Consider the following 27,354-nt stretch of genomic DNA (forward strand, 5'->3'; position numbering starts at 1 on the left):
CCCCCCCCCAAAAAAAAATAATAATTCATAGAGGCAGAAAGCAGATGGTGGTTACCGGGAATGGCGCAGACAGAGCTGGGGTGGGGGTGTAACGGAGTGTAAGTACAAGACCACATTTCCTGGGGTGGTGGCTGTTCAGCTTCTTGACTGTGTTCCTGGCTTCACTGACACCTACATTTGACAGCTTGAATACGCGCAGTTTACCTTGAGTGCATGCCAATAGTGTTACAAAATAATTTTCAAAGATATTATTTTTGGAATTTATGTACAAAGGTAGTCTTCCTTAACGTATTTTATTATATACCAAAATATCTAAAACTGAAGCTCACAAATCTCTGATTTACAACTATTGTGGGGAACTGCCGTTTCCTAAGTGTGCAGTGACGTGGGGAAAAGACCCCTTTTGGGGGCCACGCTGCCTCCTTGTGAGACAAGTTGGCACTGCGCTGTGGCTGGCATCGGAGCGCGGAAGGTGCAGTCCAGGGGACAGCCCGGTCACAGGGCTGGCAAGGCCCCTCCTCCGCCACACCTCACTCCCCGGAGAGGTGAGCGACTGCAGTTTGGAAGGAGAGGAGGCGCATTTGACGGAATTCAGCCATTGTTGGTGCCACACAGCCCAGGCAGTGAGGAGCCCCGGTCCACAGACGCAGCCGTGGGGCAGCACTGGAGGGGCATCTGCAAGCGGCAGTGGAAGAAGGCGTGGCGAGGTGACCCGGTCCCCAGGCTCCAGAGTAACACGACCTTATAGGCAGATCCCGAGCGGTCCCGGGCCCCCTCACTGCCTCTGCTGCTCTGCTGCTCCCAAAGGCAGCAGCCCTCTCCCCCATGGGCACACAGAGGGTCCTCAGAGAACTGCCAGAGACACAGAGTCAGGAGGCCACCAGCCCAGAGCCAGACCTGACGTGGTGTCCGCATCAGCGGCTGCGACGGCCCGTCACACAGAGTACTGCAGTCACCCCAGCCGCCCCCGGCCGCACACTCCGTAGCGCGTGCACAGGAGGAATAACGAACAACCGTAAGCAGTGGGGCTGATCAAGCACTCAACCACTTCACTTCTGGGTGTTAGGAGCTATTCCCATCCTCATGTTGAGTTTAGGTCTGGGACTCTTGCTGTTTTATTTCTATTGCCCTAACCCCCACCCCTCTTTGAGACAGGGTCTCACTATGCAGCTCAGGCTGGCCTTAAACTCACTTTGTACCCCAGGCTGGCCTCAAACTCACAGTGATCCTCCTGCCTCAGCCTCCTGACTGCTGTGCCCTAGCTTCTAAGAATCTCAGAGAAAAATCTACAAGCCATGCCTGGGGCAAGACAGCTTGGGGAGACTGAGCCGCGCAAGTCCTGACAACTCCAACAGGGGGCGATCAACACCAAGCTTTGCCTTGCACCAATTTCCTGGGGCTCTGCAAGTGGCTCGCTATCGCAGTCACACAGGTGGATTTGGGGCACAGCTCCTTCCCAGAGCCCTGGCTGTCCTGCATAACAGGGCCTTATGCCATACAACACTCAGCCTCAGTCTGCAGGCTGCCTCTGCTCTGCAGTGCTCTCCTGCTCAGTGTTCCAAACTGCCCCAGACCTTCACCTCCTAGTGGTCCTCCTTCAGTCCTTGCACCAAGGGGCTTCCGAGTCCAGGAGGAGGCCGCTCCCCCACCCCTGTCCCCACCAAAGCAGCACACACGAAAAACCAGAAAGAAAAAACTCAAGTCTTTATTGTCTGATTAAAGAACTGACTAGTGGGGCAAGAGGGGCGTGTGGGGAAACCTCTGGCTCTGGGTAGTCGGGAACTCCTGTTAACTGTATACAAAATGCAGATGTTACAAAAATCACTTAGAAAATGGGCCAGCAAAGCAGAAGCCCTTGCAGGGGGCTCAAGGCACAAGAGAAATGGCCTGCCAGGGTTCCTGGGGCGTGGCCAGGGCACGGGGGCTGGGGCTGCACCCTGTCCCTCCAGCCCTATGGAGTCACTCTTCTCTTCCCACTCACAAATTACTGGAAAACTGCCCTCCAGCAGGGCATAACGACCACCGGCCAAGGCACTGTCAGAAATAAAATGGGCCACAGCCAAGCACTCAGCTCCCCTTGACCCCACAGCCCAGGCCTGAAGCAGGCACGGCGGGGTCCGTGGCCCTGCAGTGTGGGCACAGAATTCTGAGCACACAGCGGTGCAGCAGCCTCTTACGGGAGGCTCAGGCCACCCCCAGGGCAGGGGCCATGGGATGCCACACAGCCTGGGCCCTGGTCAGTGCCACGTGGACAGGGGGACCACAGTGCAGCCCTGTCCAGCCTGAGTGGACCAAGCACTGCCACCCGGCACAGTCCTGCTGAAGCCACCATCCCAGGCACAGCCCTAATTAGGGTAGCACAAGCAGCACCCTGTGCCCACCGCCTCCATGCTGGGCTGGGTGCCAGGGCCCAGGAGCCCATCGGTGACAGAGTGCTCCATGATGATGTCCTCCACTCGGGTGATATACAGGAGCGTCAGCAGCACCCCCAAGAACTGCAAAATCAAGGCAGCGCTGGTGAGCACCTTGTGCATCAAGGCAGTCCTCCCAGCCATTCCCAGGCGCCCCAAATGCAAGCAGCCAGCCAGAAGCCCTCCTGGCACTGGGCGGCCTAGGAAACCCCCATAGCACAGTGCCCCCACCGCCCAGGCGGCGCAGCCTGCACCTCGCTGGAAGCCCCGGGGACCTCCTGGTCCCACCGCCTCCTCCCCAGCCCTGCCACTGTATCTCGGGGAACTAGGACGTCACTTCACCTTGCCCAGGCTGCTTCTCTGGGAAATGGGCAGAGTAGTCACATCTGCCTTGCAGAGAGCATTAAAGGAGACAGCGCCCAGGGAGCACACGGACAAGCTTGGCAACCATGGTTACTGCCACTCACCCTCCCTCCAGCAACCCCCCCAGCTCCAGCTGCCCACCTGGGGGAGCAGGATGCCCAGCAGGAGCCCCGCCATGATGGTGTAGTTGTCCATGAACCAGATGAGCACGGCGTTGGTGCAGCCCCGGACGTAGATGATGTTCTGCACGCTGAGGCGCTGCGCGGGAGGGGCCGGTCAGCTGGAGCCGGCTCTGCCCCCCACTCATATGCGACATGGGGAGGTGACCCGGACCACTCGTTCTCTAGTACTGGGAGCGCTGGGGAACACTGTGGTGACACTTGGGCTGTCCAAGTGATTGGCACTGGGGACTGAGGGACTGCAGAGCTTGGGGACAGTCCTATCCCACAAACAACTGTCCAGCCTACAGGCACTGGTGTGGGTGGAAAACCAACCCATAATCCCCTAAGCTGAAAGTGGGACTAGCTCCAGGAAAGGTAAACATAACATGTTTTCTACACTGTTTTAATTTACAAGAAATTTTTCAGATCTACTACAATGTAAATGAAGGAAGGATCATATAGGCTGAGAATCCCTAACCCTAAATCTGAAATACTCCAAACTCTAAAATCTTTTGGGCACTGTTATGATGCTACAAGGAGAAAATTCTACATCGTGAAGTTTTGTTTCATGCACAAAATGATTAAAAATTGTGTGTGAAATTACCTGCAGGCTATGTGTAGAAGGTGTATATGAAACATAAATGAATTTCATGTTCTGACTTGGGTCCCCTACCCAAGATACTTCATTACGAATGTGTAAATATTCTAGAATTCCCACCAAAAAATCTGAAATCCAAAATACTCTGGTCCCAAACATTTCAGATATTCAACCTGTATTCAGACTTTTATCAAGAATTGGTCATATTTTTTCTTCACTGACTGACTGACTGACTGACACAGGTCTCACCATGTTGCCCAGGTTGGCCTCAAACTCCTGGGCTCCAGTGATCCTACTGACTCAATCTGTTGTGTAGCTGGGACTACATCTGGCTCTTGTTAAAAAGAGTCAAAAAATTCCACTTTAAAAAGACCACGGCAAAGGAAAAAAAGGATGCCCGTGGTAGACAGTCACCCACACAGCAGGTGTGTACCAGGGGCCCCAGGTGTCAGTCTCGGGGATCCCCCCCAACCTGCAAATGCTGTTCCACTGTCTTCTGCCACATCTAACAACAGGTGGAGCTCTTACGTGTTAAAATCTTTTATGGAATTGCAAATTGCATTATTTTATTTCTCTGTTACCACAGTTAGATCATGATGCTGACTATTTAGAAACTAGGTGTGGAGGCGGATTATAGTACTATAGCTATAGGTTTCATTTTCAAATAGTAGGGCATTAAGAAGCCCTATTGTGCAAGAGAGCCGTCAGCTCTGGTGGGTTGAGCACACTGCTGATTGCAGATCTCTAACGAATGTGTGCTAGGATCGCCTGCTGGCTCCACCCCAGAAGTCTGCACTTCTAACAAGGTCCTGCGGGGTGCTATAGGGCCGGCTGGGGGATCCCACCGTGTAAGCCAGTGCGCAGAGGGCTCCCAGCCACCTTTCCTGTTAACTCCCTTCCCAGCATCGCCCCTGGTGCTCGCCTAACCCAGGCCAGCTGACAGAGAGCGTGCAGACTCCTGGTCCCCGGCGGAGGGCACCGGGTAGGCTGTCTGCAAGCTGGTGACCCCAAGGGCAGAGGACAGCTGGGTCTGAGCCGGGGCTGGCATATGGCACAACGTAGCACGCCAGGGTCCTGGCAGGTGGCCTCACGCCCAGAGGAGGTGCTCAGCAAAGCATGGCAGGTGGCCTCGAGCTCCCCAAGCCCTCTTGTGCCAGCAGTTCTGGCCCCAGGGCAGTCACCTCAAAACACCCCGTGCCCCACCCTGGGACTGGGACCAGGACAGCAATGCTTCTGGGGGCCGGGGACTTCAAAGACGTTACCTCCTTGTCGATGGTCTTATAGCCACACATAGTATTGACAACATCTGTCTGAAAGAGAAATGTCACAGTTACCGTGCATCTTCCCTTCCCCCTCCTCCAGCAGCTGCCCGGAACCGCAGAGGAAAGCAAGCTGCCCTGGGTCCCCAGCAAGGCCCAGCCCCAAGCCACCGCTTTGCTCCCTGGGTCACGCTCTTCCCACACTACTGCATCTTATGAAGGAAAACCTGGGGCCACGGCCCCACCAGCTGAGAGCAGGGCTGGCTCCTGGGCATGCTTTCGTGTCCCTGAGACCCTGGCTTCACCAGGGGCTGGAAGTTCCTTGCTGGGAAGGGAACTGCTCTCCAGAGCCCCCAGCTGCCGGTTAATTTAGGCCCAGGGAAAGCTGTAGGCCCAGACCCAAACCCTATCAAATGGCTTCCCAGGCAGGCCCCATGTCACAGGCAGGCAAGGCCACTGCATCACCACCCGCGCCCCGGGGGATCTCCACCCCTCTCCATAAGATGAAAGAGGCACACCCTGGGTCCAGCTCATGACCCCTGCCAGCAGTCCCTCCCTATCTAAGTGAATGTTCTGTGGGGTTTGGGGCACAGGCACCCCCAGTGGCATAGGACGGACACAGCTGGGTGGCCACTGTGGCCTCTGGCCCCACACCTCCTGCATCCAGATCTTGTTCTGCAACAAAGAAAGCTGCACTTAAGAAGGCGGCACTCAGTCGGCCACTGAGGCACCAGCAGACGGGACCCCGGGGAAGCAGCTGAGTGAATGAACAGGCTCCTCCATAGAGTCGCGGGACAGTCGTGAGTCACCTTGTGACCTTTAGGACATGAAGTGAAATATACATGCAGCCTCCTGATCTCAGAACTGGGTACAAAGAACAGCACTGGCTGGGGTGACACTGTCCACGACCCCAGTCCTTGGAAAAGCAAGGAGAAGTTGGGCCTCAGATGCTGTCCAGGTCACTCTAAATATCAGGGACCTGCAAGTCCCTCCTCCTAGACTGCCCCATGGATGCCCTAAGACCTAGCAGCACCCAGTGTCCAGGTGGCACCAGGTCCATCCAGGCCATAAGCGTGGCCCTCTGGCGAGGCTCGAGTCCGGAGAGCAGGTGCAGGAAGGTATGATGGGCACAGGGGCTTCTACTTCCGCCATTCATTCATTCATGCATTGAACCAACATTAATTAGGCACCTACGGTATGCCAGCCACACTTCTAGGGACTTGGAATATAGAAGAACAAAATCCCTGCCCTCGGGAAACTCATAGTCTGGAAGAGGAGGTGAGAACATAAGACAGAAGTAAACTACACAGAACATAGACATGACCAAAGCAGCCTCGGCTGAGCTGACCTGGATGCAGGATCACGCTGTGCCTGGTGAACTGGGCAGCACAAAGGCGCAGCTCCCTTGCCCCAGTACCAGGCAACGCGAAGGCGGCACCCACATCGATTCGGCTGAGGCCCCAAGCCAGCTGTGTGGAAGCTGCACCAATGCGCAGCATCTCCCCCTGCCCTGCCTGGCTTCCAGCCCTGCCCGCCCACCAACCCTTCTGCTCACTAACCAGCACTCAGTCAGCACCTCCTGCCATTCAAGGGCACACGGGAGTCCTGCCCGCGGCCTGCAGGATGCCCATGACCTCCCTCTCTGCCTCCCTCTGGCCCCTGCAGCCCCCTCCCTCACTGCCTTCAGAACCCTCCTATAGGAAGTGGCAGTGCCCCACCCCTGTGCTTTCTGTCCTTAGCACTTACCCACTTCTCACACTCTCTTTTCCATCTTTGTCAGTTTTCCATGTGGGCAGAGGCTTTGTGTGCCTGCTGTACTCCCACAGCCTAGAAATGTGCCTGGCACATAATAGATGCTCAACCAGTACCTGTTGCGTGAATGAATGAATGAATGAATGAATAAGTTGGGCTTCCATATCTAGCCTGGACACTCAGTGCTGCTCCCCCAGGTGAGGAGGTTCGGGACCAGCTGCTGCAGCCTCCTGAAGCCCTGGGCCCCCACATGGCACTCGCTTGGCCCAGTGACCTGCCCTAAATGGCAGCTAGTGTTTCCAAACAAGCTCCCTCCAGCCCGGCCTTCTCAGGGCGAGTGCAGCTGGCACAGCCCCTGCCTCCTGGGTGACGCCCCACTGCAGCTGCTGGGTTTACAGACTCAGGCAGTGGGCATCGGCTGGCAGAGATGTCAGCATGGAAACTTTCCATGATTGTAGGGCGTGAGCAACTGCATGGCTTTCTGCTAGTTACGCACAAGGACTAACGGAGTGGTGACTGCACAAGATGACATCCCAAGGGACTAAGGGGGTAACAGCTAAGAGATCAAGCCTGGGAGAGGCAGAGGCTGACCTTTACATCACCATCCTCCTGGGCACTGTGTGGGTGGGGATCACTGGAGACACCCAAAGGGCAGGCCCTGCTCTGCTAGCACTGCAGACTCTGAGCTTGCTGAGCTCCGGGCTGCAGCTGCTGCTCCCGGCCTCTCCTGCAGAGCGCTGGGCTGAAACAGCTGCCAGCACGTCACCCCAGCCCTGCTGATCTAAGGCAAGACACCTAACCTTTCGTGCCTCAATCTCGTATAGCCGCTACCTTACATGTCATTGTGAGGACTGGGTTAGTTAGTAAAACCAAAGAGCCTGAAGCAGGCCCGCAGGAGCTCAGCAGATGCTGACTGAGCCCACTCATAAAGACAAGGCCCCCATGCCGCACCCATGAGCCCCCCTCGAAGGAGCCGCCAAAGCTCAGGAAGCCCCAGCTCTGGCTACCACCTCCTGCCTGCCTGCCCTGACCCACACCATCCACACCTCCATCTTCAGCAGTGTCGGACCAGCAAGTGGCCTCCTGTCCCCACCCCAGGAGAGCACTACCTTGTTCCGGATGCAGCAGGTGTAGGGCACCCCGCAGGCCAGCGGGCCAGGGGCGCTGCAGTCGTGGTACTGGTTTTTGCTCCAATCTCGGTAGTCTTCCCCGCCACAACACTTGAACTGAGAAAAACAGCAAACAGAAAAGAGGAGCTTCCGGTCAGTCAGGTGGCCAGAAGGGAGCCAGGAGCCGATGCAGTGTGCTGCGTGGGTCACCCTGGCGGGGGAGTGACAGCAGGTGCACACTGTCAGGTCAGAACTACTCAGGAGTGGTGTGGCTGGGGGTAATGAGCACCCCATCCTGGCAAAGTATGCAAGTCAAGGCTGGGATGCCTCGGGGTGGACATCAGAGCGATGACTGGATGCAGGAGGGACAGTCCCTCCTTGGCAACTGGACTGTTCCTTCTTCATCTTCACGTCACTGGCATTGGGCTGGGGAAGCAGGCCTTTATCATCCCGGAGACCATGGTCCTGAGGAAGTCCCCGCTCCGCTGAGCTCAGCACACAGGTGGTGGCCTCGGGCTCTGCCCTGGGCTCTGCCCTGAGCCCTGCCTTCCCACCTCTGCCCCTGCACCAGTGCTCACTCTGAGAGCAGCAGCCAACTGCTCCCTGGAGGCACTGACTTGTGCTAGGCACCGTCTGGGCTCTGGACAGACAGGGTGAGCAAACCCAGGGGAGGGAGACAGTGTATGCACTACATGGAAAGGCAGGAGGGGGTGCCGCTGTATGGCGGGGGCACAGGGGAAGGAACAGGATGGGGTGGCTTTAGTTTGGGTGTTGGGAAAGGCTGCTCCAAGGAGAGGACATTTTATCTGAACCAGGAGCAACAAAAAAAGCAATCAACATGTGCAAAGGCCCTGCAAGAAAATGAGCCTGTTTCAGCCGCAGCTGCAAAGGCCAGTGGGTCTGGAACAGAGTAAGTGAGAGAGGGCAGGGAGGATGGCAGAGAGGACAGTGCACAGCTGGGGTCGCATGCCAGGAGCAGCACGAGGCCAGCCAGGGAATGCTATGGCAGGAGGTCCTGGTAGCACCACAAACCAGACTCTCCTAAGTCCCCACAGTGTCCTTTAGGCCATCAGGTTTGGGGACTTGCAAGCGCCTGTCTAAGATGTGGTTCAAGGGGCATTTGCTGTGCAACCAGACAAATCCTCATTCTAATCTTCACACCAGCATCTCAGCTGTGTGGCTGCAAGCAAGCTGATCAGGCTCTCTGGGCCTCAGGTCCTTGTGTGTAGAAGAGGAAGAGTAAGAGAAGCTTTGCAGAGCTGAGCAGTGCCCGCCAGAGAGGCTGTGTGTAGAGTACTCTGCCTGGGGCGGCACCAAGCAGGTGCCTGGTGAGCATGAGTCACTCCTCCCGCTCCCAGAGACGTGAAATCCCCACCCTGCTGAAGGCTGCGTCCAACAAAAACATCTCCCTCTACCCGAGTGCGAGTGTGCGTGACGGCTGTTTCCACCAGAGCTGGCAGCACGGTGCTGGCAGGAAAGGGCCTCCCGGAGGAGACTGCACCTGTTCTGACTACAGAGGAGCCCAGAGCCAGGGCCCTGGGCGTGGTGAGAGGCTGGTTCCCACCAAGGCCTGGAACAGGGGAGCTGAGCAGCCGAGCACCCAAGATCATGTCCCAGGAGGTGCTGCCGGGCAGAGTGGGGCAGTGGCTGTCCCCACCCAGGAGCCTAAGGACAGCCCTGCTGCTATACTTGCTGGGGCCTTATCACCAAGTCTCTGGTCTGTTCTAAGCTTTTTTTTTTTAGTACTGGGCATTGAACCAGGGTCTTCACAAAGAGCTATATCTCAAACTCTTTTCTATATTTTGAGGCAGGGTCTCACTAAGTCACTAAGTTGCCCAGGTTAGCCCCAAACTTGTGATCCTCCTGCCTCAGCTTCACAGAGTGCTGGGATCACAAGTGTGCACCACCATGCCCAGCTTCTTCTGAGCACTTCTGAAAGAAGTCAAGGTCATCCTCAGAGCAAGGCCAAGGGACCTGAGCCTTGACACTTCGGGAGATGGATGGAGAAAACACCGAGGACAGGGGCTGGCGCTGTGGCTGATGAACAAGGTGCTAAACTGGGGGCTCACCTGCTTCTGAACAAAGTCCATGATGTTTTTGAAGTCCAGGTCGTCATAGTAGTTCTCAATTCCTCTTCGAATGTTATCATTCAGAAAGTCAATGGTCTGTTAAGGAGAGATCACAAAGGAAAAGGACCATGCACAAAGACTAACCCAAGAGTTCCTGGAAGTCGGGACTGGTAGAGGGCACTGTGTGCTTCCCGGCAGCACCAGCGCCACCTGTGAGCAGGGTCCCCTCCACTCCCTATCTGATTCCCATGACCTCCCTGTGCCCAGGCCCTCCCCGTGCCCCTGCCCTCCCCAGCCTCCAAGGCCCAACACATGCCTAAGGGCCTGTACAACATCCTCCACAGATGGACGGCCCAGGTCCTGGGAGCGAGAGCCCTGCCTGGGAGCGCTGGGCTCTGAAGCAGCCACACTCAGGCTGGCTCAGCCGTCTTGGTACCAGCCCTGTGCTCTTTCTGCCACCCAGGGACAGGTCTGAGCTTGCACCTCCCCTTCTCCCTCCACAGCCCCGCTCCAAACTCCCTCATCCAGCCTGAAGCTTTACAGAGAAGGAAACGGAGGACCCACAGGGAGGGAGTCGGTGGGAGAGGGCTCGCCCTGGGCCACAGAGCAGGCTGGTTTGGGCCTGGCAGGAGCTGGAATTCGAGTCTCCTGACTTCCTCTACGGGCCTCCCTCTCCATCACCGTGGTGCTGGGGCCCACAGGCCCGGCACTCCCCTCCCAGCCTGGGCAGGGGCAGTCCCATGGGAAAGAGTGCTGGCACGCTGCCCTCTCCCCGTCACACTGGGCTTTCTGGATCAACAGCCCGGCTGTTGTGCTGAGATCCAGGGCACAAAGGGGCCCACAGCAAGCCAGGGTGGGGGCGGAGTGCGGGCTGCCCATCTCCATGCTGCCTGTGACAATCAGGGCTTTCAGAGCACCGAGGCCGAATATCAGCAGAGCAGGGACAAAGGGGCATTCTTGGCTTTGGTGCCAGAGAGAAGCCAGGCAATTCCTAGGGGAGGCATCCCGGTATACCCAGGGTATACAACCAGGTCCCGGTTCCAGGCCCCCTCCCAGCTCACTTCCCCTTCCTGGGCCTCAGTTTCTCACGGTGAGCCAAGGCTGTAGGCCTATCTGTAAGGCACGGTCCAGATCTGAGGGCCAAGGACCAAGCTGAGAGGGACTGTGCAGCCTCGCTGTTAAGGACATGGTCCCTGCAGTCATCAGACCGCAGTCACTTCTACTAACTTCTGAGCCTCCAGATCCTTACCTGTAAAACTGGGAGGCAACTGCCTCTGCCTCACAGGGATGCTGTGGGATTAAACAGGACTAAATCTCTGGAAGTGCTAAGCAGGAAGCCGGGCACATGGTAGGTCCTGGTGTTATAAACTTGTACTATTTTTCCAGGGGACAGACACCTCATGGTACCACCGCTCAGACCCACCATGTCAGGAGCAGAAAATGGAGATTCCAAGAGGAAAGTGGGGCCCCAGCTCTCATCTAAAGACCCCCTGCTATACAGGTAGCCTCTGGGGGAGGGTCACCTTCATGGATATCCTGTAGCCCAGAGAAGGATGTCACTTGCCCAAGTCACCCAGTGGCCTGAGAGATGCTGAGATCAAGGTGCCAAACTCCCAGCCTGACGTTTTTAGGGTGCCAAGCGAAACCCCCAAGGTTCAGACCTGGGGTCATCTCTCCAAACTGTCTCTAGTACCGGAAGAGAGAACAAAGACAGCCAGGGCCACCTCCTCCCCAAGACCATGCTGCTCAGAGCCAAGGTGACAAGGCGCCCAGGGACAAACAGGGCACTGGCCTCTGTGGGCAGGTTGGAACTGTTGGCCATGGCCCACACCGGTCTGGTGCTGGGCAGGGGCTGGGCGGGCTGGCTGCCTGCAGCCACACAGCCTGGGCATAGCAAGGACCTGGCAGGTCCAGGTCAGAGAGCCTCTCCAGCCTTCAGTGTCTGCTCCACTGGGTGGACAAGGGACAGGCCAGCTGGCTGGGGCTTGGAGGGGTGGGGTCAGCTGCTCCCCAAGGTGGGGCAGGGGATGAGTGCACAGCTCACTGGGGTGACACCAGTGTCAAGAACACCCCTCGGGCCACCATCATGAGAATGTGATGTCTTCCACATTTGGGGCACTGCAGCCACAGCCCTGGCCCACTCTGGCCCTCTGCACCTAGCCTGGCCCACTCCCACCCAGCCTGTCTCTGGGTCACTGCGCCCTATGGACGCCCTCAGAGCCAGTGACAGAGTGGGATGACGGCAGGAGGCCCAGGCTAGGCAGGCAGAGAGGGCAAAAAGAGGCTGGTGGGCATGGGCCAGGTCCTCCCTCCTCTAGGAGTAGCACTGGCCTCTGTCCCCAAACCACCACGAGCATTTGCAAGGGTGCAGACTCCATGCCAGGCCTTGCTGAGAGTCGGGCCGGAAAGGGAAGGGAAGGGAGGGGAATGGGCAGGAGCAGCAGAAGGCTCAGGCCCTCTGACAGCAGCTGCTCCGGCTCCCATGGGGAGATCTCTGGGCCATGCTGGCTCTCGTGATCGTGTTGACTTCTGTGTGTGCGTGTGCACTGGGGGAGGGGAGGCCACTGAGGGCTTCGCTGGGAAGGGCGGTGAGGCAGTCTCACGAGGGCACAGGGGGCGCAGTTTGTTAACTGTGAAGTGCTCACCAGGGTTGGCAGTGCCTGTCATGTTCGGAGGGACTTCAAATCCAGTCAGGAGACATGGCCTGTAGCAGCAGACGGGGAGGTGGCCTCCACTGCAGCTCCTGGAGGCCACAGCCACCAGTGTCACCATGCCTGGCTGTAAACCATGTCATGGCAGCAGGGGCAGCCCCAGTGAGGACTAGAAAGGACCTTTCACCAAGTGCCAGCAGGGCATCAGTGGTCACATGGGCCTGGCTAACTAAAGCCAAGAGTAAGTAAACATCAAAGCCACCGTGATTTCAGAGCGCATTGCTTAAGCCACCAGAGCTAGAAATAATTGCCCTTTCTAGTTATTTCTTGCAGATCCCGTTTTTTAGCTACCCAAGGCCTCTGAAAAGGCGCATCAGTGTTCTCAGTGGCTGAGAAAGGAAAGAGGCGGGCACCCAGGGCTTCCCCAGCAGCATCGGAGGCCCCAGCAGTGCAGCTGCACCCAACTCCAAGAATCACAGAATCCTGTGGTGAGGGAGGTTACACCCAAGTGTCCCAGGTGAAAGCACTAGGGGCTTGTGTGACTGGCACCTGAAGGGTACAGTCTTGGGGTCTAACCCCTCAGCCTGTGGGATGTGATGCCATCTCCTGGTGAACAGCGTCAGCCCCGAGCTGACTCAGAGGACACCTCGCTGGGGTCTGCTGCTGAACGGATGGCGTGCCTGGAACATGAGAAAAGCCTCACACATCCGGGGACCACAGAGGTGACCTGGCCTGCCAGTGTGTGGGAGGAGAAACTGAGTTTGCATTTATTTTTTTCACAGACACCATGGCCCACTCCGCAGAGCTGAGAGCCCCTTCCCGGCTGCCCACCAAGACTCTCACAAGGGCACCCCACCCAAGGGAGAGGGACCACTTCACAGGCTGTGGCACCTGCAGATGGTGGAGACAACTGGAAACTCGCCCCTGGCCACAGCCGCATGACTTCCTGAAGGGCCCCGGGGACTTGCAAGGCCTCAGCCCCGCTCCCTCACTTGAAAGGCTCTCGTGTCTTGGCCCTCACTGACCTATGGAGCCTGGAAAGCGGCAAACTCCACAGCCTCGGCAAAAGCATGCTGGGACTAGGCCTGCTGCTCACTCAGGAGCAGGCCATTTATTAAGCGCATGGAAGCTGCTAATCACAAACTCTCCCTGGGTCCAGCCAGGAAAGCACTCCCCCAACCCTGGAAGGCATAGGCTGGCCAGAAGCTCTAAGGGCTGCACAGAACAGCGTCCTCAGAGGCAAATGAAAGAGCCACTCTCCCTCCTCAAGTTGCTGGCAAATGAGTTAGTATCCTGGATCTGCTAGCTCAGAGCAGAGAACCAGAGTAGAAAAGAGGAAAAGGGAAGAATGGAGAGCGTTTCTGGATTGGGAAGCAGCCTTGAGCTGTCAGCCTCCTGTGTGCTCTAGGAAGGGTTTCTTAATCTCTCTGGGTATCGATGACTCCATCAGTAATGATGAGAACTGCCCCTCCCCTATTCTGGGGCTCACCCTTGGATCCCGGGGTGTAGACTTGCTAGGTAGATCGTACCTTAGGAGGCCTGGGCAGAACAGGTGTGGTCCCTGTTCCCATCCGGGCTGGGACACCAGACACAGCCAGGAAGAGTGTGGCAAGGGTCAGACACTGAACTGGTTGAGGCCCCAGCTTTGGGACAGTGTCTGCTACTGTGGGCTCAACTTCTGGCAAGAACGACGACTCAGTTGCAGCTCTAATCCATCATTCTAACGGCTACTGGAATGGCAGGAACCAAGCTGTGTCACAGACTGGGGCGCACGCACCCACGGAGTGGACAGAGAGACCTGGGCTTCTACAGATGCGCCCTGTGCCTCAAGCCCTGACCACAACACCGAAGAAGGGTGAGGACACAGAAAGATTCTGGGAGAAAAGACACAGAACCCTGAGTTAAAAGTGTGCCCTACCCACCACTCAGTTCCTGTGGGGTCTTAGATAAGAGCAGCTGTGTCCAAAATATGTCAGGTCCTTTATATTCCTTCTTTTATCCAACCCTCATTCCAAACTCCATGCACTAGTAATCGTGAGCCCCTTAAGGATCCGAGAGGTCAAGTGACTCACTCACGGCCACACAGCTAGTATGACGCACACATATGTAGACTAGGATGAAGGATTCGGAGATGAGGAGCCGTGAACATCTTTCCAGCTCCATGAGACCCTAACCCTGCAAACCCTGCTGGAGGTGGGATGCCAGGTGCTGCCCTGGAAACCTGTCTCTTCCCTCATTCCCGCACCCAGCATGACAGTCACGTAGGTGCTGCTTCCAAGACATACACCAAATCCTGACATCTCTGCCAGCCCCTCTGCCTCCTGCAGTACAGGGGAAACTCCCTGGGGGTTGTACACCTGCTCACTGGAGCAACCCTCCCCACCCTTTACAGCCCATGACACACACAGCCAGCACTCAGTAAGCACAGCACCCATAAATGAACCCCCAGGCTCACCTGGTTCCGGAAGATCAAGGCCACCACACCACCAACGAGCTCCATTATGAGGCAGATCCCAAGGATGTACATAAACTGGAAAGCAAAATTCAGAAATTCATTTAGGGGCTGGGGATATAGCTCAGCAGTATGGTACCTGCCTGGCAAACGCAAGGTCCTGAGTTCAATTCCCAGTACAAAAAAAAAAAAATTTACTTGAAGGATGGAGACAGGGCACAGGGGAAGGGTCATCTGCTCCGAGATCAGCACAGTCAGGAGACTTGCCTCTGTAGCAACGCTCACAGCTCCTGGGACCTGCTGCCCTCCCAACCCATGGGATCATAGGATGCGGACAGCTGTACCCAAGCGGCCCCAGGCAGGTGATTCTTACCCATGTGTGTTCCAGGGATCCTTAGTGGAGTTTAGGTGACAAAGTTCACCATCCTATCTACCCAAGGGAAGAGCCGGGCCTCGCCCCAGTACATCCCCAGGGCACAGACCTGGCTTGAAGGGCAGGCTGGGGCAGTGCTTCCAGCCCCCACCAAGTACCCCTCAGAAGTGGGGCGAGAGTGCTTGAAGCTTAAAGGATACACACCCCACCCCTGTATCAGAAATCAGACATCATTGAGACTCCGGCAACTTCCGGCCTCAGGCAACACAAGATCCTGCTTCTACGGGATTATAAGCGTTTTCCATAGGTGGGGAGGTGATGCGACACACACGTGAGTGTGGAGTGAGGGAATCTGCCTCACTGGTATCCCAGGCTTAAGGGAGTCATCACTCACCACAGCTTGGAGATGCAGGGAGAGTTGACAATACCTGTGACCTCAGGATGGGTACGTGACCCCAGCCAGGGCCACCAGCATCCTGAGACTCTGATCAGAGTTACCAAGAAAGACACTGGGATTAGAAGCAATAGGAACTCTGCCAGCCTGACGCTGCTGGTGAGCACCGCACAGGGAGCCTGAGGGTGACACTAGATGGGAACCGTCCCGGGAGGTGGCAAGAGACACCGCCCGAGCTATTGTTGGGTGAGCTAATGACTCACCACTCACCCCCCTCCTTCTGTCCGTCTTTGCCTGCTCTCATCCAAGTGAGGGTCCAGAGGAACATGAGCAACCACAGTACTCAAGTCCGCTTTTATAAGCAGACTCGGGGTGGCCTGGGCCCCTCTGAGGCCTGGTCTATGGGCTGACCTAGGAAACCCTCTGGAGGAGCGAGTTTTTGCAAGGACTGAAGAAACCAAGCTGCCCATGGGCCCAGGGACAGTGTCCTGGGCTTTTGTGGAGACCCCAGGGAGCCCCCCGCCATGGTCATAACCTCCATGAGGGCTGTGCAGGCCAACTCACCGCTTGAAGAAGGCACAGGTTGTCCCGCAGGGAGGCCAGCACACCGATGAAGGAGACGATGAACATGACAACCCCCAAGAGGATGAGGATGATGGCTGGGGCCAGGAAGGCACTTTCCAGGGTTTTGTACTTCTGCCGCTCCACCTCTGCATAGATCCCCACGGACAGGACCAGGGCACCGATCAGCTGCAGCAGAAGGAGGCAGTGAGGACACCGAAGGACTGCGGGCAGCCACTGACCCTCCCGTGAAAAGCCTGTCTGGCAGGCCCCCTGGCATTGAAGGGCCCCCACCCCCGGAGGGGCCACACATAAAGGACCCTGGTGTGGGCTGAACTGTTTCCCCAAACAGTCCTCTGCTGAAATCCTAGACCCCAGTTCCTCAGAATATGACTATATTTGGAGATAGGGCCTTTACAGTGGTAATTAAGTTAAATGAAGTCACCAGGGCGGCCCTAATCCAATAAGACTGGTGTCCATGTAAGAAGAAGAGATTAGGACACAGAGAAAGACCATATGAAGACCAGGAGAAGAGTGCCATTTACCAGCCCAAGAGAGGCCTGGGAAGAAACCAACCCGTCACACCTCACTCTGGGGCTTCTAATGCCCAGAACTGTGAGCACATCAGTCTGTGGCTTAAGCCAGTCAGTCTGCGGCACTGGGACGGCAGCCATCACAGACTAATGCAGACTGTCAGGCTGACGTCTAGATGTCTCCCAAAGCCTCATGCAGTCATGGGCGGGGCTTTTTCAGAGGTGGCTGGATGTAGAGTGTATAGTGCTGGGATTAATTCATGGTACAATGCTAAGATTAAGGGCACGAGTGCTACCTGCCCTAAGGACAGGTAGCCTAGGTAAGATATAAAGGGCAAAACAAGCTCTGGCTCTGCCTTGGTTGCTTTGCTGCCTTCTGCTCCATCATGAATTGTTTCTCTGCAACGCCTGTCTGCTGTGTACCCTGCCTTGGAGCCAGCTGATTGTGGACTAAACCTCTACAAACTGTGAGCTAAATAAACCTTTCCCCCTTTAACTTCTGGTGTCAGGTACTCTGTCTCAGCAATGAGAGAGATGTAACTAAGACATAGATCCTGGTGATACTTTGGGGGTGGGCACTGGTTAGGTCAGAGAACATGGGTTCCCTAGTTCTGTCGCTTGCTACTCCCAGGCCCTGAACAGGAAATGAACTCCCCAAGTCTGTGTTCCCATCTGAAGATTAGATACAACACATTCACTGTGGCCCTGCTTACCCAAGGCTCTCTGCAAGGCTGTAACCAAAACAACAAAAGTGGTGACTCTGTAAACCTAAAAGCACAGGGCCACCATGATGCCTATTAGACAGGTGACCCAAAGGACATTTCAGTGCTTCTCAGAAGAACAGACATTCCACACAGTATCATAAATCAGAAATTTACTTTCAAGATGACCATAAGGAAGGCCAAAGGATGGGATAAGAAATTTTGAGGGGATTTTCATCAAAATCCCTCATTATCAACATTTCTGACAGCAGAAACAGTACACACTGTAACTTTCCATCAGAAAAACCCAGGCTCCTCACTGCGGTCAAACACACCCATGCATTCACCCCAGAGCCTTTGCACAGGCTGTTCCCACCACCTGGAAAAGGTTTCCTACTGATATCCACATAGATCACTTCCCACTTCCTTCCATCTTTGCCCAGTTGTCACCTGTCCAGTGAAACCTTCTGGGGCTACCTTGTTTAAGAGCTGGAAAATCCCTCCACACAAAATTCTTTACTGCTTTTTCCCTATTTTGTTTTTCTCCTTTGTATTCACCAGTATTTAACATACTGTATCACTTCTTTTACTTTTTAAATTGTTTGTCTTCTCCACCAGAACATAAGCTCCATGCCAGCAGGGAGTTTTTGACTGCAGTGGGCATCTGCAACCCCCTGACAGCCCCTACTCTGGGGAAGTGCGACAGAAGTTTACAATCAATGTCTGTGAACAAATGCGAGCTGGAGTTTCCCACAGACCCCTCACCCCAACCCCCAGATTGTGAGTCAGCTGCTATTTACCAGCCTCCTGCCTGTCCAAAGATCCCGACCGTCCTTCCGGGCCACTCATTCCAGAAGGCTGGAAAATGTCACGGGGTTATGGGACTTCCTCACTGAGCTGAGAGTCTTGGGAGAATAAATGGAAGTGGTGTGCTGTCAGCTCAGGTCCAAGTCGAAGTGAAAGAAAACAGACCAGGCGTTGGCAGTGTAAACCTAGGGCATGGTGGTCCCAGGACAGCGAGAGGCCCCTTCACTTAAGTACTTCTACCCTAGGCTTCAAGTGGCCGCAATGGATGCCTTTTTCATCATGCCTCCAGAACATCCCCTTGACCTTCTATAGGGTGCCAAGGCCATCCTGAGTAAAGGGAAGTGGCTGCTTCCTCCTCAGTTTTGACAAGTGACAGGGATGCCAGAGGTCACACAAACAGAGCTTACGATGTAGAAGCACTGATGGCGTGGATTACCAGGATCAGCTCTCCTGGGCCCAGCACCCTGCTGTATTCCAAGGCTAAGAGCCTTGGCTTGTAGACAATCCCCTTGCTGTGTCCAGGTGGCTGGGACTCACTTCCCCAGTGTGGAAGGAATGTCTCTAATACGCAGTGGCTGGGGTGAAGACACTGACACATGGAGCCCCCAGCCACTTATTAACAATGTGGCCATATCAGGAAATTTGGGAGTGAAGGGATGTTGGCAAAATCACCCAGGCACACACGCACATACCCATACACATACACACACAACACTCCCCAGGAAAATGGTGACGCAGGAAATGAAATCTACCGCTGAGAAAGAGTAACCAGAAGCCACCAGGTCAGGCACACTCCCAAACCCTGAACATAGTAAAAGTCACTGCTCAACACTGACCTCAACGCATGGACCCTCTGAGAACAAATTCCCATCTTCTCCATGAGCCCCCTGTGAGGGTCCCTCACTACACTCTGACCTGAACAGGACGAAGAACCAGGAGCTCCTCTGTGCATAAGTCAAGGATCAGGACTCAACACGGGCTCCGGGGCACACTAGTGTTCGAGGCCCCAGCATGGAGCAAAGGACATATTCAAGGACCCTATGTTCTTGAGGGTGGCAGCAAGATTTTATCCTCCACCGTGATGAGAAGTATAACCCTCACTCTGTCACTGAACTCACCCAACTACACCATCCTAATCTGTTCTGTACTGATTTTATACACCCTGGAGAGTTCTATGTTTCCGGCTGTCAGGAAAGTTCCTCTTCTCCAGCAGGATGAGCACGTGGGTCCTGACGTCTCCTCCACCCCCAACCTGTCCTCATCCCCCGCTTGCTGCCTGAGCCTGTGCATCTGTGTTCAGGTGCTCAGCTTTGGAAACTCCACTCCAAATCCCAGAGCTGTCATTGGCCCCAATTCCCAGGCAGGTCCAGCCTCAGCCTTTTGCAGAAAGGCAGTCAGTGACTTCTATTTTCACAGGTTCCCCAGAGCCCCTAGATCATTACAGGACAGTTTTGCTGGTAGAAAACAAAACTTCCCTGGATCTGATCTCATTCCCATGTTAATAAGCACTGCCATTTCCTTGTTGGTTGGCTTTGTGACATTTCCAGACCACAAAAGCCACAAGAAAAGCACGTGGCCAATGCAAACACAGGCCTCCCGACTCACCTGCCACCAGGCACCGAGTGCTCACAGGCCCCATTTCTGAAGGTCCAGGGCAAGCCTGTGTAGATCCCTATATACCCCAGGCCCATCCGGGCTCCCTATCCAAGTGTTCTGAGGAGCACTGGGTACAGGGGGAGGCTGGCATGAACCTTCGCAGGAACTCTGAAATTTCCAAATGATATTTACATCTCTGATGACATCAGTTTATCCTTCTGAATATAAAAGTATCTGTCAATGCCAGCCTGCAATCCCAGCCACTCCTCTCTGCTAATTATAGCTCTTCCCAGGCAGCCAGCACTCCAGCCCCAGTGCAGGAAGCAAATGGCCTATTTGTCAAGCAGAACAGCTTCAGCTAAACAGGGATAGGGCTAGGGGAACACAGCATGCCCATTTGGGGCTACAGAGAGAAAGAGCATGCTGCTGGCAGCCCACGGGGCTTTGTAGCCAGGGAGCACTTTCCACAGGCTGCAGAGGAGACCTGTCACCCATGATAGCCTGGGTCCCTTCTGAACCCTGCCGCCTGGAAATCAGCTTCCTCCTGTGCAGGGACAGGCCCAGCTCTGTGCAGCTGCCAGGAAGCCTTCCAGACCTGTGTGTCCTTCAGGAAGCACCTGGTCACCAGTCCCTGCTGGCTCACCCCCAGCTGGGGCAAGATTATGCTTAAAGGTCTACCTTTACCCCAAAAGGCATCAACTGGGCTCCGACTGTGTTCCACGCTCTATGTTAGGCTGTAGAGTCAGAGTCGCAGGGATCAGAAAACTAGATGTGGGGGAAGGGAGACTGAGAGACTCTAGAAACTTCAGTCCAATAGCTGGAACTCCAGAGTCTTGTAACTGGGCTGGAGGAAAAAGTGATCCCTTTCATTTCATTCACCGCTGCCGCTGTTTGGCTCTTGAATGGCTCCCAAAGGCTCATGTAATGAAGGTTTACTCCCCTGGGTGGCGCTGTTTGGCAACGCTGGAAGCTTTAAAAGGTGGGGTCTCATGAGAGGTCTCCAAGGCTTACCCTTAAACGGGATGATGGGACCCTGGTCCCTTTCTCCTCTTTTTTGCTTCCCTGGCCGCAAGGTGAGAAGTTTCTGCTTCAAGCTGCCCCATGATGTACTGCCTTGCCACAGGCCAAAAGCAACTAGGTCAATAGATCATGAATCGGAAACCCCAAAACTATGAGCCAATATAAACCTTTCCTCTTCATAATTTAATCATCTCAGGTATTTGTTACAGTAATGGAAAGCTGACTAACATAACCTCTTACTGAAACATTCCTTTGAATGTTTAAATGTAGGGAACAAACCAAGGAGGTTAACAGCACCTGTGACTTTATCTGCAATAGGTATCACATTACAGTTATTGCAAGAGCTTAAAATATCACTAATACTCCTCATTCAACACTACAGCAGTATCAGACCCAATGCTAGATCTTGTGATTTAATGCAGTGGCAAGGAATCACGTTGTTAAAAACACACACACACACACACTGTTACTGTACCATAAATTTGGTTTTGCTACATTTTAGTAATTTTATCTCAATATAATCAATTTCTTTTGTAATTGTGTACATTTACTTTCATGTATTTAACTATTCTGTTCTGCTGTCCTGTTCACAGACTCCCCCAGACAGTACTCTCCTGGTGCAAAAAGTGATGTATGCAAAAAGGTCTGTGCAAAGCAAGATGTATTTTCTGCCATGGAGAGGTACACAGGACTCTGGAATTGGAACAAAAGTGAGAGGGGACCTCTGCATAGGTCTTCTAGAAAGCCCTAAGACCTGCTTTGTTCTAGAACTGGGCCTTGAAGGCCCCAGAGCTCTGTGTTGGGCCCCTAGCTTGCAAGTAGATGGGGAATAAATTCCCCACCCCCAAGGCCTGGGGGAGATTTAGACTAAAACAGGGATAGCAGGGCCCCTGCTTCTGGCCAGGTGAAACCCCAAACTTCCCCTTCATCAACCCTATGACCAATCCTGCCAGACCCTGGTCCAAGCCACCCCAGCTCAGCAGGCTTCTGTCTCAGCCTCTCTTCTGCCCAGATCAGGGTGCTGCAAGAGGCAAACTGAGAGATGGGAGCTGGCACCCTGGATTCCACCCCCATGGCTCAGTCCCCGTGGCCATGTCGTGTCCTCTCTGGGCTGCATTTTTCACCTGTGGAATAGTGAAGCCTGCTGCTATCAACAGGGCAAGCTTTCTGTGCCATCAGCCTACCAAATGCTGTCCCCACATCATCTCCCTTCATCTCCACATCATCCTCCCACAGCCACGACGCGGCCAACCTCACTTCTCAGAGCAGGCTCAGACGCAGTCACATGGTACCAGCTGTTAGCCGGCCCTGTGGTCCCCCCCAATCTGCTCTCACCCCCACGTCTCATGCTGAGGTTACACGTATGCCTGGATCTACTGACGGCTTTCCCTCTCTTCCCCCTGGCCATTCTGTCTGCCCCTAAACACCTCCCTATTACAGTGACTATAGCTTTATAACACATCTTGGCATCTGGTAAGCCAAGTCCCTCCTCCTTGTCTTCTTCATAAAGTGTCCTGGATATTCATGGATGTGGACTTTTCCAAAAGAATCATCAGCCTCCATGGGGGGGCCCTGAGGTTTGACTGGTACCATACTGAATCAACAGACCCCCTTGGGGACAACGGTCAGTTTTATTCCATCAGGTATTCCTGCCCGAGCATGGTTTCTCCCTTCTTTGTATCTCCTCTTTATCATTTGCTCTCAATAACGCTGCTTTCTGACTCTCTCCAGCTTTCCTGTGCCGGCCGGCAAAGCTGGGGAAAGACCTCGGCAGCATTTTGCAGTGTGCCTGGGAAGACCGGCCAGCCAGGCCCATGACAGGAACCACGGCTTTTGGAAAACAAGCCTGTTGAGGAGGCAGCGTGGGCATGCTGGTCTGTTATGCCGCCTTCCCGTCATTGATTTAAAAGACTCCCACGGGCACTCAGCACATTCCAGCCTGTGAAGGAGCAAGGCTGGAAGGGTCACAAGCCCTAGTTATTCAATCCAGCTGGCAGAGTGGAATTTCCAATCAGGAACAACACAGGAAGCGTAGGGCCCAGGTGCTGACCTAGCCAGGCCCCTCTAGAGCGCAGCATCAGGACAGGTAAGTGGGAGTGCATAGGACCGGGATATTCAGAGGATGCAGAGCAGCTACGTCCTCCTGGGAAACCTGAGAGGGACTTCCTTTTTTTTTTTTTGGTTTTTTTTTTTTCCGGTACTGGGAATTAAACTCACGACCTTGCACTTGCCAGGCAGGCGCTGTGCTGCTGAGCTAAATCCCCAGCCCCCCGAGAGGGACTTCTGAGTGGGCCCTGAAGGCTGCGGGAGTTTGGCTTCATGCACCTGAGCCAGCCATGCCCAATATATTGGCTGGAGAAACGGATTCTGAAAAATGACATTGCTTCAGATGTCACTAAGCCCAAAGAAGGATCTCTGGAGATCCCAGTCTGGAACAGAGCCCTGGAGGCTTGAAGACAAGAGTGACTCATGTTGAGTAGAGAAACCATGGAAACGGCCAGGGGAGGAAGGGGAGTCAAGAAGCAATCCACCTCACACACATACCTTCCTCTCTGACATGTCCCTTGCCACCCATGAATCTGAACTGCAAGGCGTAGAGCTCGCCTCCCAGGGCTGTGTCCCCACACTCACCAGTAATGGTGTCATGGTGTCTACTACACCATCTCCACCTCAGCCCCAGTGGGTTCCAGGTCAGGCAGACTCATGAACCGAGGCCAAGTGAAGCTGAAGACAATGTTTCCTGGGAACACCCTGGATGCCTGGTCCTGGCCATGAGGACACAGGGTCCCCCAGGTCTGGCCACCATGGGCAGTATCCAGGCAGAGCTCTAGCTGAGGACAAGGATAAGGGATTGGGACTGGGGTTCTGGGAGATGCTCTTGGGGACCCCAGGGATGAAGAGCTGTGTGGGGTGCGGGTGGTCCCAGCTGGGGTGAGCACTCAGGGGTGCACCTCGTGGGCTCTTCTTCCGCAGGCCCTGCCTCGCCTGAAGCCCCGAGCAGCCAGTATGCTGAGGTTCTGCTGCTCAGTGGAGTACGTCATGGCAGAGGTGGATGTGTGGGCCTGGACCTCTTCCTCTCAGACTCTAAAAGGAGACTTGGGTTCACAGAGGTTGTGAGGTGACATCTGTCCTCTCCAGTGGCCTCCGTGCAGGTCCAGCAGCCTTTCAGAACCCACAGTTGGCCACCAGGAACTGGTCCAGCACCCCCTGTACTCCTACTGGTCTGGAAGTTTGTTCTGCGGGACCCAGAGTTGAAGGCAAAGGAATAGAGAAAGGGGGGATCCCCTGTGAGCCAGCTTCCAACCCCTCTGGGATGCTGAGAGGAGAGAAGCTGTAAAAACAGAGAGGGGGGGACCTGAAAAGGAGCAGGCAAGGGGGGGGCAGCAAGTTGAGGGGAGGACAGAAGAGGTGAAGGAAATTCCAGCACAGGTGCTGCAGGCTGAGGCCTCCGCCCAGGAAAGGGACACCTAGGAGTTAAACACCTAGGAGTTAAGGGCTATCTCTACCCAAATGTGGCACTGATAAGGCTCACTAAGCATTTCATGGTTATTATTTTTAATCTTAGGATTAGTTTTATATCCGGGGAAAAATGACCCAAACAGCCTTGTTACAGATGCAGCCCCGTGGCTTGCTCCTCCCTACCTTGGCACGGAATCCCACACCACTTTCAGGCCTGCACTCCTTTGCCACTCAGGTTGGAAAGCGGAAGAGGTAACTGGATGGTAAATATCAGTCCTGGCTCGGGCACAGCCTTAAAGACTACACGGTGCCCCCCCAATGGCTGCTGACTCTAAACAGGTCAAGGGCACAGGGAACACTGTGCTGGAACATGAAGGTCCTAGACCCTAACCCCGGCTCTGCCACCAGTTCCTGTGCAACCTTGGGCAAGTCCCTTTCCCTCTCTGGGCGTTGCTTCCCCACTGGTCATAACCACCCCCTACAGCCCCTCTCCTTCCCCATTAGTCCATGGAAACTTGCCCAGATGCCTCCCCCGCCCAGAGTCCCACACATCAGCACCCCATGGAAATGCAAAGTCCTCTCCTTGTCCATAGGCTGCCAAGACCTCGGTGAGTCCACCACACCTGCTTCTGCATGGGATGTCACGCTTCTGCACGGGCAAAGCCCTACGGGGGACAGAGATGCTCTGGCTTCCCTAGCCTCCAGCACTACCTCCTACAGCAGCCTCAGAACAGAGACCATTGCAATGAAGCTAGTGAAGGTGAATACCCACACTCCAGAACTCGGCCAGAGCATCCTCCTCCCAGGAAACCTTCCTGGATCCCCTGAGCAATAGAGACCTCCCTCCACTTTTCAACTGCTAAGAAACCAGTAATGGGAAGCTGCCACTGGTAGTGGTATTTCCAGTGTTAACTATGCCATTGAATGCATTGCTCAAGGTGTTTGTTACCTATTGCATGCAGAGTGTGGCAGCAGAGTCCAGCAACACACCCCGACTCTGATCTCAACAACTGCACAGCTGACACATAGTGTGTGCGTGTATCAGGATGTCCAGGAGTTTACGTGAAGTTTGGCAGCTTAGCTCTAGACCACACTTGGCATAAAGCCGCATGGAAAGGGGCGAGCCAAGCCAGCTTGTATGGGCCAAAGGAACCACAATGCCCCTGAAACAAGAAGCTGTGCAAAAGTCCGGGCATCCAGCAGGTGCTCAGTGTTACTTCTTCCCTGTAAACATTCTGTGCTGTTGTAATTCAGATATTCCAAGACCTGAATCAGATGCTGGAAACCATTTCTCCTTTGGAGCCAGTTTGGTCCGAGGTTAACTGGGGGAGTGGGAAGAGTCCTATTCCGAATTCCAAGGCAGCTGATTCCACATATATTTGTCAAGCTCCGACTACGTATGTACCAGGCAGTGGGAATGAACAGGTGGGACCTCGTTCCTGCTTGCACAGGGCCCCTCTGGTGAGCAACACACCAGCATGACAAAGGTGGAGAGCTGGGGAACCTCTGGGGGGAGGGTCAAGTATGCAGAGGATCAGAGCAGAGCAGCTGGCAAATCAGATGGGCAGGGCCAGAGAAGGCTTCCAGGAGGAGGTGATGTTTGGACTGAGTCAATTTACTGGCTAAGCAGGAATTCCGAAGGGGGATAAGAGGGAGTTCCCACTGCACAGGAAGGACACACAGAGGATGACAACAGGGAATGGGATGGGAGAGGCTCACAGAGAAGACACCAAAGGCAGGTCTCACGGGTGAAGCCAATAAGTTCATTCATTCATTCAACATCTATTTACTGAGTGGCCACTACACACGGTTGTAAGCCAGTTGGTCCCCCAGCTCCTTTCACTCAAAAGTTCTTGAGGATTCTAGAGCTTTTGTTTTCAGGACTGCCATTCATCAGTTTATCATGAATTACACCTGAGACATATTTAAATATTTATTAATTCATTCAGAAATAATAAATTTACACATTAACATTAATAGCCCATTTCAATAAAAATTTTTTTTTCCAGGAAAAAAAAGCCAAATGAGAAAGATGGTGCAGGCTTTGCCTTTTTGCAAATGTTAATGTTTGCTGACCAGGGCACAGTGATCCTCAGACCTGCACCCCATTTGATCTGCGTGCCTCTGAAACGCTCCACCAAGTAGCCAGAGACAACAAGGCTGGGGAGTCTGTGGATCCTGCAGGAAGTGGGCCTGATGCAGCCCCTGAGAGAGGACGTCAGGCTCCCTGGGCCTGCAGTAAGTGTAGAATTGAGCTCACAGCTGAGCACTGTGGTGTTGGAAAGCACCTCATTTCCCCCATCTACTTCATGGCTGATGTTTGGCTGGACCCAGGATGCTGGAAGCCTGGGTGATACTTGTGGTTGCCGCGTGTCTTGAATCTCCCACATCTGGAACCTCCACACTGACTTGAGCCCTCAGAAGCCTCCAGGCCTGCTGACCTGATGAACCTCTGGACTCACTTCGTAGTTTGCTGGAAATTTGGCTACGGCTGCACGGTTCCAGCAGGAGCATTTCCCAGACCTGCAGCAGGAGGTGCAGCCCAGCAATCCCCACCCTCTCCTTATGCTGCACCTTCCCCTGGGATATTGGTGCCCTGCCTCTGGGTGACGCTGGGGCTATGTGATATTCTGTGGGTGACAGCACTCTTCAAAGTTAATCTGCATGTGTGACTTCCTTATTTTAGTGGTTTCCCTTTTCTGTCAGGTGTGTCTGCTTCTCACCACTTCCATGCGCCCACTGCAGTTCAGGCCACTGTCACAACTTGGGACTGTGGGAAAGCTTTGCACTGGCCTCCTGCCACCTTGTACCCCATTCTTCAGTCTGTTCTCAGCACACAAGCCGAGTATCCTCCAAGTCAAAGTCACAGCCAATCGCTTTTCTGCAAACTTCCAGCACCTGCTGCCATTCAGTGCAAAAGCCGAAGCCTTCTCGCTGGCCAGGAAGTCCCCACCTCACACGCACGCATGCATGCCCACACGCATGCACACTCCCTCTCCAGCAGCCCCAGCCCTTGCTATTCCTGGAACCCACAGCACCTGCCAAGCTCGGTACATGCACCCATCTTAGCAGTGAGGGTTGGACC

The 27,354-nt window shown here is 54.6% G+C and overlaps 1 protein-coding gene across 3 annotated transcripts in view; it reads right to left on the bottom strand.

The window, feature by feature from the left end:
- Positions 1–1,689: 1,689 nt before the first annotated feature.
- The window catches only part of Tspan15 (tetraspanin 15), a 44,338-nt gene continuing 18,673 nt past the window's right edge, over positions 1,690–27,354 (bottom strand). For all 3 annotated transcript variants that reach the window (XM_013517075.1, XM_005390084.2, XM_013517076.1), the window contains 7 exons: positions 16,157–16,342; positions 14,829–14,903; positions 9,723–9,818; positions 7,654–7,770; positions 4,796–4,843; positions 2,916–3,032; positions 1,690–2,495 (listed from right to left, as the gene is read on the bottom strand). In XM_013517075.1, coding sequence (XP_013372529.1) covers positions 2,346–2,495; positions 2,916–3,032; positions 4,796–4,843; positions 7,654–7,770; positions 9,723–9,818; positions 14,829–14,903; positions 16,157–16,342 — 789 coding nt within the window. In that variant the 3' untranslated portion in view covers positions 1,690–2,345. The remainder of the gene's footprint in view (positions 2,496–2,915; positions 3,033–4,795; positions 4,844–7,653; positions 7,771–9,722; positions 9,819–14,828; positions 14,904–16,156; positions 16,343–27,354) is intronic.

The sequence above is a fragment of the Chinchilla lanigera genome, unplaced genomic scaffold, assembly GCF_000276665.1.
Source record: "Chinchilla lanigera isolate Chin_1 unplaced genomic scaffold, ChiLan1.0 scaffold00036, whole genome shotgun sequence".
Taxonomy (NCBI): Eukaryota; Metazoa; Chordata; class Mammalia; order Rodentia; family Chinchillidae; genus Chinchilla; species Chinchilla lanigera.